The sequence below is a fragment of the Trachinotus anak genome, unplaced genomic scaffold, assembly GCF_046630095.1.
Source record: "Trachinotus anak isolate AG129_WGS33_773 ecotype Australia unplaced genomic scaffold, CSIRO_AGI_Tana_v1 ptg000025l, whole genome shotgun sequence".
Lineage (NCBI taxonomy): Eukaryota > Metazoa > Chordata > Actinopteri > Carangiformes > Carangidae > Trachinotus > Trachinotus anak.
This window is the reverse complement of record NW_027273876.1, coordinates 11,842,895-11,858,170: the sequence shown is the minus strand read 5'-3', so window position 1 is coordinate 11,858,170 and position 15,276 is coordinate 11,842,895. Positions and strand designations below refer to the sequence as shown.

The following is a 15,276-nucleotide window of genomic DNA, read 5'->3' as shown; positions in this document are numbered from 1 at the left end:
ATGTCTCTTTCAAAATGTGTTTTATTGAAGGACAATGACAATGAATGAAGGACAGTTTTTGTAGTATTTATTCTCTATACCATCATACTGTACCTGTTTTCTTTGAATCATGTATGAAGACAAATGGAATGTAACATACAGTATATAATAAATATTGATGAAGCATAAAACAAACGTCTTCTACATGAAATCTACATACTTAACTCAATATTACATATTTTATCATTATTCCTAAACAAAGCAATTCAAATTGTCAACAAAAGGTTCAACAGTTATTTTTAGCAGGTAAGCAGCTAAGCACAATATGTTGCCTTTTCACAGTTTTACAGTACCTTATGTGAAAAAAAACAGAATCCAGCTGATCAGAATCCAGCTTAGATTTTTTTTCCACGTGACTAATACAAAATAAGAAATAGAAATGCAGAAAATACAGAAATGTTTCACTGTAGACCAACAATCAGCTGTTTAGCAGTTCAAAATGTCATTTTGCAAAGCCTCTCTAAAGCGCCTAGATTACGTGGGCTGGGGTTCAAAGTAAATCCCCATGTCATATGTAATGCATTACATTTACTCTCTAATACTTTATTTGAATCTTGTTCCTAACCTTTGATCCCTTATCACATGGTGCTTTTGTGAGATCAACTCGTGAGTGATTTTCCTTTATTTCATTTGAATCATTTTTAGTGGCCTGAAAAGACATAACTCCACAGTATTCCCTTTGTTTTGCTTCCAAACAAGGAAATCATCTTCTGACCCTTAAGTTCATTTTGTGACACCTTGGTCCTGACCCCAGGTTTGGAACTTCTAGTAAAGAAAATGGTGAGGGAGTGATCTCAGACACAGCCAAGCTCTTCTCTTGTTAAATCAGCAGGCCAATGTTGTGAATGAACTGCATCTGAAAACAGCCAGTCTTAAGATAGAATTAGACTTTACGCTTCTTATGATGTGGCTCCACCTTCATCAGCCCCCAGACCTGCACCTTCTCCTGCACCTTCATTAATCATCTCATTGTATTTGCTCTTGAAAAATCCAACCTGTGAGTACAAAACAAAGAAAGTTATATAAAAACATTGCAATCCTGCATTAGAGCTAAATAAATGAGAAGAACCAAACCAGACGAGAGAATAACTGCTGAAGATTTTAAAATGAAAAGACACTGACTGGGTGAAATTTGCAATAATAGCAGCCCAGTACCACAACTTACAATGGCTTGTAACTGAAACAATGAATATTTAATATCTCACCTTATAAAGGACAGCGGTGAGTAAGGCCAGTAGAGCCAACCCTCCCAGCGATCCTCCAACAATCTCTTTGGTGAAGTCTGGCTCCGGATACACTTCTACCTCTGCCTCAATCTGAGAGGTGAAATGACGCAATGAGGATGAAGTTCAAGCTCAATTAAAACACAGATAAGAAAAATTGAATGTGTAATCACCTTGCGAATAGGAGGGTTGTTATTAGACCCTGTTGAAAAGAAGATGTACTGCTTTCTGTCGTACTCCAGACTGGCTGTGCTGGTCAAGAGGAATTTGGCAGAGCTAAGTCCAATCTGTTTGAGAAATACAGGAGTGTAGGATGAACCTTTTAACTTGATAAATATAATATTTAACTAACTGAAATTTTACCACTTCCCAGTTGTAATCAACTATTTCCAAATGCAGTACTTAAAAAGTGAATAAAATGTAAACTCATAATTCAATTTGTTAAATATTACACATGCACATCAATTACCTGCTCTATCCATCCTGAACTAAGGTTGGCAGAGATTTTGTACGTCTTACGCTCCAGTCTTCCCATGAACCTAGTGCATTTGAACACTGTGCACGTGGCTACAGAGCAGTTCTGTGGGTGATTAAGAGAAGGCAGAAAGCAGAGAAAGCGGTAATGCAGTGTAATGTACATTTCTAAATATACATGACAGAGTGTAGATGGTAGAGGCAAACTTACCACTACTTTATATTTCTGTATCTCAGGAACAAACTCTTTCACACTAGGTTTTTCATCTGTGTCTCTTTGGCAGCCAGGAATCTGAAATAAAGCCGATTCATGTCAGTCTAACAGGTGCTCATGTAACCACGTCCATCCTTCATGAGGCCGTAGTTGCACAAAAACAGCTAGATTTGAGATATTTTTGGGATCATTACCTGCAAACTGCTTGAATTCACCCAGATATCTTTATCGCCAAGCTTTACAGGCACCCTGATCACCACAGTGAAATTCAGTGCTCTGATATCATTTGTAACCTAAGAGAAAGGGAGAAAAGAAACAGATGGTACTTAAGTGGCTAAACAAACATGAAAGTCACAACTGAAATAAGGTAATGACCATTAAGATAATTTGTGATATTATCATATCATATTTTACCACAATTGATTGTTGGACTGGTTTCTGCAAATCATTCTTTCCATAAGTGAAATTGTTGTAGCTGAGGGAACTAAACAGATTGAACACAGACAAATTAAACATTTTTTAATATTAGGTAATACATTGTCAACTTCAAATTATTATAACTTTTGATTTATTTCTTTTGTCAAAACAACACAAACCTTTCAACCGTCACAAAAATGCTGTACTTCACATCAATCGCTCTTATTTTGTAAAGCTGATCTGAACTGGAGTGATACTGATTCCCACTACAAGAGAGAAGTGAAATTAACTTATGACTAGTGAACAAATACACTTTTACCGCATAGTGCTCATTCAGAACGGTACCTGGTAGCATTTGCAGTGACAAAAATACTATTCTGAAGTTGACTGTTGGTTTCAATCCCATAGGAGATGATGAAGAAAGCCTAATGTGAAACGGATGAGAGAGATCAGATTGCCTCTGTAGTTCGATCGGCTGTCTCTGCAGCAACAAGAAGAGATGCAGCGGTACAAAAACACAAACCTTAGTGTTGCTCTTGAAAATTGGCTTTTCAACAGTGCAGTCTGTCTTTCCTCGTGTTAAGCCATCTTCACTGTCCAGGGAGTTGCATTCAATTCTTCCCTTTATTAAACACAATAGCACACATCAACCACAATTGCTGCATGACCCAAGCGAGGAACTGACCAGAGATGAACTGAAACAGATTGTATCCTCTCGCCTTACCTGCAGACTTGCGAACTTCCTGTAAGAGAGCCCGGCTGGGTACGTGAGTATAACACGGCTGTTGTAGGAGTTTTCGCCAGTGTTCTCCACTGATACGGTGACATTCAAGAGTTCATCGATGCCCACTTTAACCTCTAAGGATCTGACAGATTATACAAAAAAAAAAAAAAGTGAAGGTAGAGGAAAGCAAGTCTAAGAGTCTACAGTTCTGCTGGATGCTCTGTGAAGCTGTACTTGGGCACAGCAATATCTTCAGCTAAATGCTAACATCAGCATGCTAACATGCCTCCAATGACAATGCTAACATAATGATACCATAAGTAGGTATAATATTTACCATGTTTGCCATCTTAGTTTAGTGTGTTAGCATGCTAACATTTGCTAATTAGCACAAAACACAACATACAGGTGAGGCTGATGGGAGTGTCATTAGTTTTGAATGTATTTGATCATGAACCAAAGAACTGGACAAATAAAAAATGATGATGATGGTGCAACATGAAAAGTTAAGGAATCACCAAGTGAAAACAATTCATCCTGAGAGAGACTTGGGATGAACTGTTATCCTCTAGGCTATGATAGAGGGAAAGAAATGGGATCTATACAGTCTAGGAGTGATGATCTGGGAACCATGAATTTCTTTACAGAATTTCATGGCAATCCATCAAGCAGTTGTCAAGATATTTGAGTCCAAACAGTGAACTGACCGACCAACTAAACATTGTCATCAGAGCCATGCCACTAGCATGGCCAAAAGCATTATACAAAGAGAGCTGAGGTTGCTTGTGACTGATAGTTCTGCAAGTACCAAAGAGTTAACCCACCACACACTATCCCCTTGTACAATATTGCACAGTGAAAAAGGCATAGCCAGAACATCTGTTTCTTTCTTTTACTACCGTGTCGTCAACATCAAGACTGAAATGTGTGAACCCCTTGTACTTGCAGAAAAGAGCAAAGTAAACATGTGCACACACACTTAGGTTAGGCTTCACTTTTGCATCTCACCTTGTGAAGTTGAAATCCACTTTCAGGTTATCTACACATCTGTTGTCATTGCCACAGTTGATCTCAAACCCTAACTGTGGAAGGGAGTATGAAGTAAAACATATTTGTTCAGAAAGAGTTACAGCAAACAACCAACAGGCATGACGGTTAAAGTTTGTCTGCCTACTCTGAAATAAAATACAAATGTTAATTAAATGTTAACAAATAAATATAAATATATTTCTGCACATTTCATAGCACTGTAGAACTCTCCAATAAAGTAGAGTGGTCAATTATCTGGCAACTAGGAAATGAATTCACAAAAAGTGGTGACCAAAATGAAGCTTTTTTCTTAACCTACTAAAGACTAGGCTTTATCGTTCATTTAATATTCTGAAGACCCCATGTAAGATGTGTTAGCAAGTTAAAGCTGACCAGTAGACAAGAGCGTCTTTAAAGATCACTTACAGGATGAATGGTTGTTGTTTGAGCCTGCTGGGCAAGACTTGGTGTGAGCTTATTACTAGAAGGAAGACCATCAAAGGTGAACTTGAGCTCATTGGACAGTACGTTGAGAGCATCTTCTGGACAAGCCTGCAAGAGGAGGGCACAATTATGAAGTACTCTTTGCCAAGGTTGTGAATGAAGGACTCTTAAGAAATAGCATGGGCATCAAAAATGGGATTTTTTTTTCCACTCTGCACCTCTTATGGTGTTGTTAAATTTTCCTGATGTTATTGTTAAATAACGAGATGTTAAAAAAACTCACATCTATAAAGAAGTTCACACTGGCACACTGTTGACGTGTTAAGTCAATAGTCATTGATTCAGTCTTCTCTTGTTGGTTGTCAGCGATGTAGGCTCTGTTGTTTGGGACCTTGCGAGTGGCATCCAGTGTTAAAGTATAATTAATCCTTGCTTGAGCTGGAAAAAATTTAAGTTTAATCCACATGTTGCTCATGTGCACACATACAAGTATTTAAACAGATGGACAGTTGTTCTTTAGTTCAGAAATAGAGAGATGAATGAGGAACCTGTGTTTACTGTAGACAGTCTGGTCATGGTAAAGCAGATTTTAGCAGTGCTAGTCAATGGTTTTGAGCAGTCTTGGTTTTGAGTAGGGATTTGGTTTGGGCTGAATGACACCTCAGCTTGTACCATTACTATAGGCTTTGATCTGGAAATAGAGCAGGACAGAGCAGGAAAATACATGAGGAGAAACTTTTGGCTTTCTGATTGATAACGCAACAGAATACCAATCTGATTAACAGTTGTATGTTATTTTAAGTGCCTGAACAAATCCAAACCATTATTGGTTAACAGTTTTATCCTAAATTTGTACAAAGAGACTAAATGACTTAACATTTCTTTCCTCTGCAAACACACACACTGAAGAGTTACAAAGAGCAGTAGAATGATAATACAGAGTAACAAAGAATGACAGGAATATCTTGTACTAACCTGAGTAAGACAACTTTGCCCTTTGAACCCACTGCTATATCAGGCAGATTGTCCCCACTTTGGTCTAAAGACAATCGACTGATCGACATACCAAAGAACTTCAGTCCTGGCTGGACTTCAGAGGCAGCAATTCTCTATGTAAATGGAGGCATTTTATTTATTCAGATTTAAAATGGAATAGATTGTAAGTACAATGGGAAACATAAGGCCTACATACTACATACTGAATGTGTTAAATCTTCTCTGCAGGATCTTTGAGCTTGCTCACCTGTGAGTAAGTATCATTGATTCCTCTTCGTTCGCCGAGGAATATGTAGATGCTGCCTTGACCGTCATTCTCCAGAGGTGCTCCAACTGCCAAATCACTGAGGCTGTCTTTGTTAAGATCAGGCAGTACAGCAAGAGACGAGCCAAACCTTCCTTTGTCAGATGCAGCCCCTCTCAGCACTAATGGAGAATCTAAGCGACACTCAACTCTCTGGTAAGGATACAAGGATGAGAGTCAGTGCTTGAATAGTGTTTAAAAAAATTCAAATAGATTAATTTAATGGCGTTAGATAAAATTGCCATTTACCGAACCAGTTAATGTGCAAACGTAAACTCTTCCCTCTCTATCAGTGTCCTTGTACATAGGGGCAGATATGAGGATTAGGTCAGTGTAGCTGTCACCATCCACAGCCATGGCACAAACCTCTGCACCAAAATATTCACCAGTCTGAAACTGTGTAGAATACAACCAATTATCACAAAACAATTTACATAAAGGAAGAAAACAACACTTTTTATTCAAGAGATTTTTTTTTTGTCAATCCATCCCATCAGTAAACACGCACCTGCCACTGAGTGGGATCAATCATTTGTTGGTTTTCATTTGCGACTGCCATCACAGCCCCTACGTGTTTATACCTCGGAGCACCAATAACTGTCATTGTGCCTTGCCTGGTTTTAGCAATTGCCATGGAGTAACCTACAATTTGAAAGTCAAAGCCATTAGTGAAAGCATCCAAAGGTTTAGCCAATGTCGACAAATCTGTGTGTGCACTGCATGTTTGAGGCCTCATTTCCCCAAACTTTCACAAAGAGTCTTCACGTTTGCAAAACCATCTAAATTTCTACATTGGCTGCACTTCTGGGATTTATGGAGCTCTTTCTGTTTTTTGGTGGGTGTAACGTGGGTGTAGTGTCAGTTTCTTCTTAATTTACCTTTAAATGTAACTTTGGTGATTGATGACTTTTTTTATTAGACATTTACTCAAATAAATGAGATAGAAAATGGATTATCTTCTTTTTTTAAAATTCAGTCCTTTTTGATGATTCACGTGTTACATAAAATACATAGTGACTGATATGAAAGATGCTTACATAGACTATACTCTTTCAAATTACTGACTCCTTATTCCTCATTTGCCTTTTCCCTGTCCCTCTTACAAACTCTCACATTTGATCTATGTGTTTAACAGATATGAGGGAGGATTTACAGTAGCACAGTGCAGATACAAATCACATGTGTATTTTTAGTTTGTTGTTACTGTAATATTCTTACCCAGATAGCTGTCAGGCTCCATAAACGCAGGCTCATATCGGCGTCGGCTCGGGTATTGCATGTAGCCTCCTCTCCACTGGTTGGCACCAACAATACCCATTTGAATTCCCTGTAACATAGACAGAAATTTGAAGAAATTGTATTTCTCATAAAACATCACCCACACAAAAAGCTATATACAATATAGATTCAAAACATGTTTTCTGTTAAACTGTGTAGCTGTCTCTTTGCTCTTAAGCTACAATGGGAGGCATATAGAAACATGTGAGTGGGTGTCTATGTGTTTCAGACCGTTTTGTCCAGTGAATTTCTGGTGTATTTTTTTAATTACCTCAGGCACAAAAGCAGCACTGAATCCCCCTTGACCCATTTCCATTTTCAGTGACTCTCCACTGGATTGAGATCCTGTAAAAGCAAAAGCAATGAGCGCTTAACTTAATATTTCTTGTTTGTTAAAACCGTGTCTGAATATTTTCATATCATCCAAATCGCTAACATATAGAAACTGTATTTTCAGAGTGAAATTGACCCTACTGAGCATTAAACAATTACAACTTTACTTTTTGAAACGAGAACTTTTACAGCATTTTGTACTGAAATGTGTATGTAAATGTAAATATGATTGCAAGTTTTAGTGAATTTACATCTGTACCTTCAATAGAGAAGATTTTGTCCTGCAAATTCTGCCTTATCTTCTCAAGCGCTTCAAAGTTCTGCACTTGAAACACATGGTCTGCCGAGGGAGAAGATGCAATGGTATTCAGTTCCTGTTTTGCATTGGAATTACTAAATGCACTCCCCACCTAGGAATGTTGAGAAAAAATATTTAAGTCCTTATACTGTGCAACAGAGATGATTTTTTAAAATTTGTTAATAGACAGTTGATAAGATAAGGGTTTCAGCCATGTAATAAGACCATTCATGTAATTATATAATTAAATAATATAAATAAATATATTTAAGAGACCATTTATATAAGTACTGACAAATGTCATGTCTTTAATAGACAAGGTAAACAGAAACAGAAAAAGATATCGCTTCTGTCAATTTTTTTTTTTTTTTTTTTTACAAATGTTTGTGAAGTTGACTCAGTTATATAAGAAAGTATTCAAATTCACATACTTGACTTAACTGAACAACTTACCCCAATTGCAAATCGAACAATCTTTTGTTGCTCAGCTGTGGATACTGCATTTGACAAGTCCCTCCGGTCATTAGACTCTCCATCAGTAATGACAATCAAGATCTTCTTCACATTTGATCTGGAACCTCTTTGTGGTATGAAAATTTGTTGGCTGTCAAAACAAGAAACATATAACCTCAATACACTTTTTTAATGTGAATTTTGTCCGGTTATAAGGTTAATTACATGGCTGTGTAGGTTAAGAAAATGTATTAATTATATTTCGGGATGCCTTATTGTTTGTTTGGTTTTTTTAAGATATTTTTTTGGGCATTTTTGTGACAGGAAAAGGGCAGAGGGAAGGGAATGACACGCAGGAAAGAGTCGAACCAGCACTCGCCTGCTAAGAGCATCAGCTCATGTGGAACACACCCTTACCATTCCACCATCGGGTCACCCCCGTTTTTTATTTTATTTTTAATTTTTTGGCAGAAATTCTATCAACATTTTGTCAACAATTATGTCACTTTGCTGGACGTCTCCTGTTTTTTAGTGTTTCAAAATATGTGCGTTATCAGAAATGTCAAAATTAGAACTATAGTGGCTTAAATTTCCACATTTAGCTCTGCCAAGTATGTCTAGCCGTGTTTAGGGCTGTCTCATCCACTGCATGGGAGACAGACTTTACTTCTATACACAGCATCATAAAAAATTACAACTTCAAAAAAGAGCCACAATGTGTTGTCTAACACTGTGTCTTTTAACAGCAATAATAATAATAATAATAATAAAGTCTCATTTCTGTTGCAGGACTAAATCTGCAAAAATAAGGTAAAAAAGAAATAGAAATCAAACCACCATTACATTATGTGGCTCAGCTTTGACAGACAGAAGTGAAATCAACATGATGGTTATATCATACTAGCATCATGTCAGTACCTACACGACATATCTGATGGCCCTAGCTGTGTAAGTTCCTCCCATCTGTTGATCTATTCGATCAATGTTTGTCTCCCATTGTCCAGATGAGAAAAAATTATTTAAAAAATAGTGGACATGGGGTGTTCCAGAGAACTGGGCAATAGCAAACTGCAAAAAGAGGAGAAAAAAGTGTGTTAACATATTAATTAACAGTTTTGGAAACCATTACAAATGTGGAATTATATATATAAATATATATAAATATTTTTTTTCACCACTGCTTGAGAAATGGATTATCTGAGTCTGCACAGTAGTGTAAGTGACAGTGGGAACACAGTCTTTTACCAGTGTATCTTTTCCCAGGAATGAGCGGACCAGATTTTTCACGAACTCCTTCATTCTCCGAAAATCTTCCCTGGATACGCTGCCTGAACCATCCAACAGAAATGCTATATCTGCTGTGGCTCTGCACTCTGTCACGGGCCAGAAGTTAGAAGAATCAGTTTAGTGTTCATTTGAACATTTTTCCACATACTATATTATATCTTAGACGATATACAAACTTTTGGTTCTGGGCTTCTCAATAAATTGACTATGAATACTTAATACCTATGTTCCCTTTTAATGTCCCCTTGAAGCATTATCTAGGTGACTACATCACTAATACCTCTTCATTTTGCGTAAGTTCACACAAGCACAGGGAAACTAGGAATGAAGCAGGGGAATATAGCCAATCAGGCCCAAACTAATAAGTAGATTCATGGCCAGCAGGTGTGAAGACTACAGGCTGCCTCCAAACAGACTATGGTGCTGTGTGTCTCTCTCAGTGTTGCTGATGGTGTTTTGTACACCACCTATTGCTTTTAATAATTAACTATGTTTTATATTCATTTTAGTGTTTTTATTGTGTAGGTACTGTAGGGGTCCAAACACCTCGAGGTATTGTATCTTGGGTCTGATATCGTGGGTCTTTTATTGTAGAGAAGCTGAAAAGAGATGGGGTCTCTTACCTGGCACAGAGGTTTATAATGTATTATTTCAGCATTGCAAACTTAAGCATTAGGTCTTTTAGTCCTTATTCATCGTAATTTGTGTGTTTTCTTATGATTCATTGTAGAATTGATCTCATATAGCTTAGTCTGTAATATAGTTTCTAATGCTGCTGCTGCTGGTGGCCTCCCAATCCAGTGTGGTCAAAGGGCTGGGAGTTCGCTCATGTTTGATGGTGAAATGGCTCATTGTGGCACTTTTTATTTGTGTGTTTTGGTTTATGTTACATTTTTCACAGGTAGAATATTCCCAGTAATCTGTGGGTCTCTTTGTTCCCTTTTTTAGAATATTAGTCAGTGCTATGGCAGAGAACCCACACTGACAGTTGTGGCCTCTTCATTGAAGTATGTTACATTTACATATTATTTTTAATTATTCATGCAGTATGATATTTAACAATGTTATCCATTATTGTGCAATATAATATAATACACTACTTTTGTATAATTTTTTCATGTTATTCATTTTATTCTTTTATTTTATTTATTCTTATTTTATTATTAGAAATTATCTTGTGTCTTGTGTTCAGCCAGTGGACCGTCAAAACCAGAACGTTTTTCGCCAGCTCCATTGTTTTTAACGGAACCCTTTAGTATCATTTGTGTGACCTGCTTTACAACTACACATAAGCTAAACTTGTCCCATCTCAGCAGAACCAATGAAGTGTATTTTCCAAATTGAGTCCTTTTCTCAACCAGTTCTGCATCAAACAATATTGACACACCAGCCCAGGAAAACATATGTAAGAGTAACAAATAACAAACTTTACCTTTATTTATACAATGAATTTTACGTCCATTTATATGTACATCACAGAAAGAAAAAAATAACTTTTCAGAAAGTGATTCAGAAATGTGTTTGACCTGAGGAAGCAATTAATATTTCTATTGTTAATTTCTTCTTTTTTGTTTTACTATGATGGTGTTGTCCAGAAACTAGACTTGTGGGGTCTGATGTCCTTGTGGGAACAAAAAAGGCTGGACTTTAAATGGCTTTTTGATGCTAAAGCTTGGTTTTATGGTTAGAATTAGGTTTTGGGTCAGGGTAAGCATGCAGCTGTGATGTTTTAGCTCGGGGTAAGGAGCAGGGAAATGCATTGTCAATGACGAGCCCCCACAGATATAGGTGCACAAGGGTGTGTGTGTGTGTGTGTGTGTGTGGTGACATGAAAATATGGAGACCTTTTTCACCCCTGCCATGTTTTCACAAACTCTGCATACTGTATTTACCTTCAAGAGTAGACGGCACAGGAGGTTGAAGCACACCAGATCTGTCTATCTGAATGCACACACCATTGAACATGGTGATACTCCTGCAATCCTTTGGGATGGTTGGGCCACATGCCTGAAAAGAGACAACACCACATTATGTTGATTATTTTCCTGTCCCTTAAACAATACTGCAAGAAGTTTAAAAAGTTTAAGAGGATTTTGACTGATCTCTGTATTGACATTAAAGGTTCTGTAATTGCGATTTTAAACAATAATATAACAATAAACTATTCTCTATGTAAAGATGTGGTGGAGTAATGATGTCCTGAGCATACAACGAAGTCACACCCCCTCTGTGTGTGTTGCAATCTGAGTTTCTCTGTTTTCAGTAACCAGTCTGAGAAAATGGGATGTTGTGTGTTGGAATCCCTCCTGTTTAACTGTTGCCCCCTCCTGCTGTTTAAACACACAGGCACCGCGCACACGTGAGCTGACAAAGTGCAGTATGCGGCAAAGTGCAGTAAGCAACAGCGTTCAGGCGACCTTACAGGATTTCCTCCAGTGAAGAAACCACTTTTTCAACTAAAAAGGCCTCTGACAAGAGAGTCCAAAGCACAGGCAAGGTTTTTGCCAGCTCCGGTGTTTTTACTTGGTCCGTCAGTGTCACTTGTGTGACCACAGATTAAGTCCAAGGAATCAATATTGCTCTGTCTTTAAGATGGAGAATCTTACAAGCTGCTAAAGGGCTTGACTAAAAACTGGTTTTCTTCTGCTCCTTGATGCTACATAATGTTACATGTCTGTTTTCATTAGTGACAGCTATAGTAGCATGATAATGTTAGCTGACTTCCTGTTACCAATATCATGAATTTGTTCGGCAAATGTTGGTATCACTTGCTGGCTAACTGTCAGCATTGCTGTGGAGCATATCATGGCATTGCTAGCGTGGTTAGATTGGTTGTGGTTAGATTGTTGGCTCTTGTGTTCACAGGGTAACTTTATTAAGTTGTGCCTCTTGCTTCTTTCACTCATCTCTGTGACACCATGCTGACTGAGAGTGTGAAGGGAGGAGGGAAGGAGGGAAGGAGGAGGGTTGTGGGGGTGGACAAACAGAGGCCAGTGGTGTGGCTGACGAAGCATTTGTTTTGGTTTGAGATGCTGGTGGTCTAACGCGACATCTAGTGGCACTGACCATCATCTGCAGAACCTTGAACAATGTACTGGGAATCTCTGTAGTTTACAAACTCACCAAAGTGTTTTGCGTGGCGGGATCACTTGTCATTGTCAAACCAAGGGACATGTTGACTGCAAAATCTGGCACTGAATTGTAAACATTTAACAGTTATGTTAAAACACTCATAAAATACTCAAGTAATAAAAATGCTTGGTGGCAAAATACCTTTACCATATAACTTTCCACACTCTCTGTCAAGACATTTAGAAATTAAAAGTTACCTACCAGAAATGGCCATATTTTGGCAAGATTGAGGTGTAGCGAGGCACCTGTATATTATACCCCTTTTATTTTGAGAGTACTGTTTGAGGGGAGCGCTGACAAGCAAGCTGAGGAAGTAAAACCCAGACAAACATGTAAGAGAGCCAGTCTGGTGAGCACAGTGTAGGTAAATGAAGTATTACCAGTATTTTCTCTATAATTAAATGCTATCTGTTTAGATCTGATACATCTGACTTACTCTGACTGCCTTTGCACCACCTGGTAGCCAAAACCTGCATCACTACTACTCCAGGACTTCCAAGCCACAGGTTCGATATTGAAACAAAGTGCAGTTTTTAACACTGAGAAATGAAGACAAGATCAGTCTGATTTAGAGCCGCTATGAAGGGAATGTTAATTTGGTTATAGCACAGCACATTGTCTTTTTTAATAATACCACTAGAGAGCACCAAACTCAGAAAATGTCACATTCTAAGGGTAGTGGCTCTAAACAATTATTCATTTCTAAAATATTTTCAAAATTACATCCTTGAGCCAGTTATCTTCCTCTCTGTTAACTTTTGAATCTTATTCTATGTAATATTTCTTAATGAATTTAAATATACCATATACTACCCTACATGGAAACATATGACTTCCTTATAACTATGGGATTTCTGACATTAGTATGATTTTTCCCCCCCCTTTTTTTTTTTTTGCGCAAGTAAAGCCTTCCTTTTTCCTTATTTGGCCAAAGCACTTGAGTTCCCTAAAATTTGCCAGCCTGACATGGTCCACAATTTCAAAGAGATTGTGTGAATAGACAATGGTGGTTTTATTCAACCTCAGAGTGACGCTAGTCCAATATGTCAGATTATTAATCAGTTTTTTCATTTATATTTTGAAATGGCATCATGTGATAGTACTGTTGTCATAGTTTCACCTGAAAATACATTCATAAATAAAAAATGATTTCATCACTATGAACTCAGGTTCTGCTTTTTCTTGTCATTCCAGCTTTAGTCAGTGTGTCCATCAGAAAAACAGTAAAAGTTCATAGTTACTTTCCCATCGCTTCTATTGGTGGTTTGACACAGTATCGGTTGCATCAAGTCAATAAATATATACCGACCTCGATTTAAACCATCCAGTAGCAGAAAATATCACCTAGGCTTCTACAGAAAATGTGTCACTTAGTTTGTGTTGTGATGGTTGTGATACGTTTGTTGTGGTGTCATAAGTTTCACGGGCTCAGCAAACATGAACATGTTAACTTTCAAGAGGAATAAACGCTCTCGTAGCTTCTTTGTTTTCAACTTGAATTCAGACATAATATTTTAGGATGTCTGCCTCTAAAGATTGTGACTTATCGAGAACCTGTCAAGACTGAAATGCCTCCAGTCTCCCCCAACCCCGCACAGGATAACCAGATATGCATAATGAATTAATAGGTTGATGTTAATTAGGCTCTCATAATGTGTCACTGTAGTTATTTGCCCGGCTCTTGCTGCTGTGATAATCCATGATAAGATACAGTTTAGATGACAAATGGAATATGCAAAATTTCATGGCATTTCAACACTTGCTGTGTCCTTCAATACTTGAAACTGAGTGGCATTCAATATTGAGACAGTTTTTAAAAATTATGTGTAATTTCTACATGTTATTATTATAATCATTAATCTTTTAGTCCTGTTGTTTTTTTTTTAATAACACAAATAATTTATGATAATTAGTATTTTTCTAGCATGCTATAGGAACATAACTTACATCTGACAATATTATAAATGAAATAAAAAGTAATTAAATAAAATGGCAGGATAATATCTTCACTGCAGGCACATATATTTATAAAAAAGGCAATGAAAGACAAAACAAGAAGGTTCAAACTCCTCTTACCTGACAAGAGTACGGCAGTAGTAATTATGCAGTCCATTGTATTACTCCCATGGAAAATGCTAAAAGTGTGATGCAGTCTCTGATCTCACATAAATGTATTTGGAAACTATGAGAGGTAACTATTTTTCTACTACTGTCAAAGAGGGAGATGTCAAAAGCAAAGTGCAGAAACCATGGGCTGGCTGTTAAAACCCCAGATAACCAGTTAGAGGAACTCATATGTAGGAGGGGTTGCAATGTTGACAAACCCTCTGATCAGTATGGGCTCACTATATACTGTCAGTTAATTACACAAAGCATATTGTTTCATTCTGATTCAGTCCTTCAACAACTTATTTTTCAAAGACCCACATCTCTGACACTTGTATTAAGTGGAGAAAAAAGAAAGAAAAAAAAATCAGTGATGGTTTCAGAGCAAGATGGTGGTGGTGCCCACCCAAATACACCCGGAAACTGCCCAGTTCATTACTGACGAGCTGAGACCCGGAGAGAAGAATGCAGAACCTATACTCGTGTGAGTCGGGGCTGAGGATGGCTCTGTCTGGTCCTGTCGCG

General features: G+C 37.6%; 1 protein-coding gene across 1 annotated transcript; it reads right to left on the bottom strand.

Moving 5' to 3' along the window:
* Nucleotides 1–3: 3 nt before the first annotated feature.
* Nucleotides 4–15,057, bottom strand: LOC139608530 (integrin alpha-M). Its single transcript, XM_071462406.1, has 30 exons — nucleotides 14,722–15,057; nucleotides 13,082–13,184; nucleotides 12,847–12,950; nucleotides 12,637–12,707; nucleotides 11,406–11,520; nucleotides 9,472–9,599; nucleotides 9,149–9,294; nucleotides 8,227–8,377; nucleotides 7,735–7,885; nucleotides 7,414–7,487; nucleotides 7,083–7,191; nucleotides 6,373–6,506; nucleotides 6,114–6,260; nucleotides 5,808–6,017; nucleotides 5,540–5,673; nucleotides 5,113–5,255; nucleotides 4,848–5,002; nucleotides 4,547–4,672; nucleotides 4,100–4,173; nucleotides 3,092–3,233; nucleotides 2,891–2,989; nucleotides 2,713–2,792; nucleotides 2,547–2,633; nucleotides 2,365–2,434; nucleotides 2,145–2,243; nucleotides 1,948–2,028; nucleotides 1,732–1,842; nucleotides 1,436–1,549; nucleotides 1,245–1,355; nucleotides 4–1,034 (listed from the first exon to the last, which is right to left on the bottom strand). Exons 1-30 carry the CDS (start codon nucleotides 14,756–14,758, stop codon nucleotides 939–941), a joined length of 3,402 nt encoding a protein of 1,133 aa, XP_071318507.1. The 5' UTR covers nucleotides 14,759–15,057; the 3' UTR covers nucleotides 4–938.
* Nucleotides 15,058–15,276: the final 219 nt, after the last annotated feature.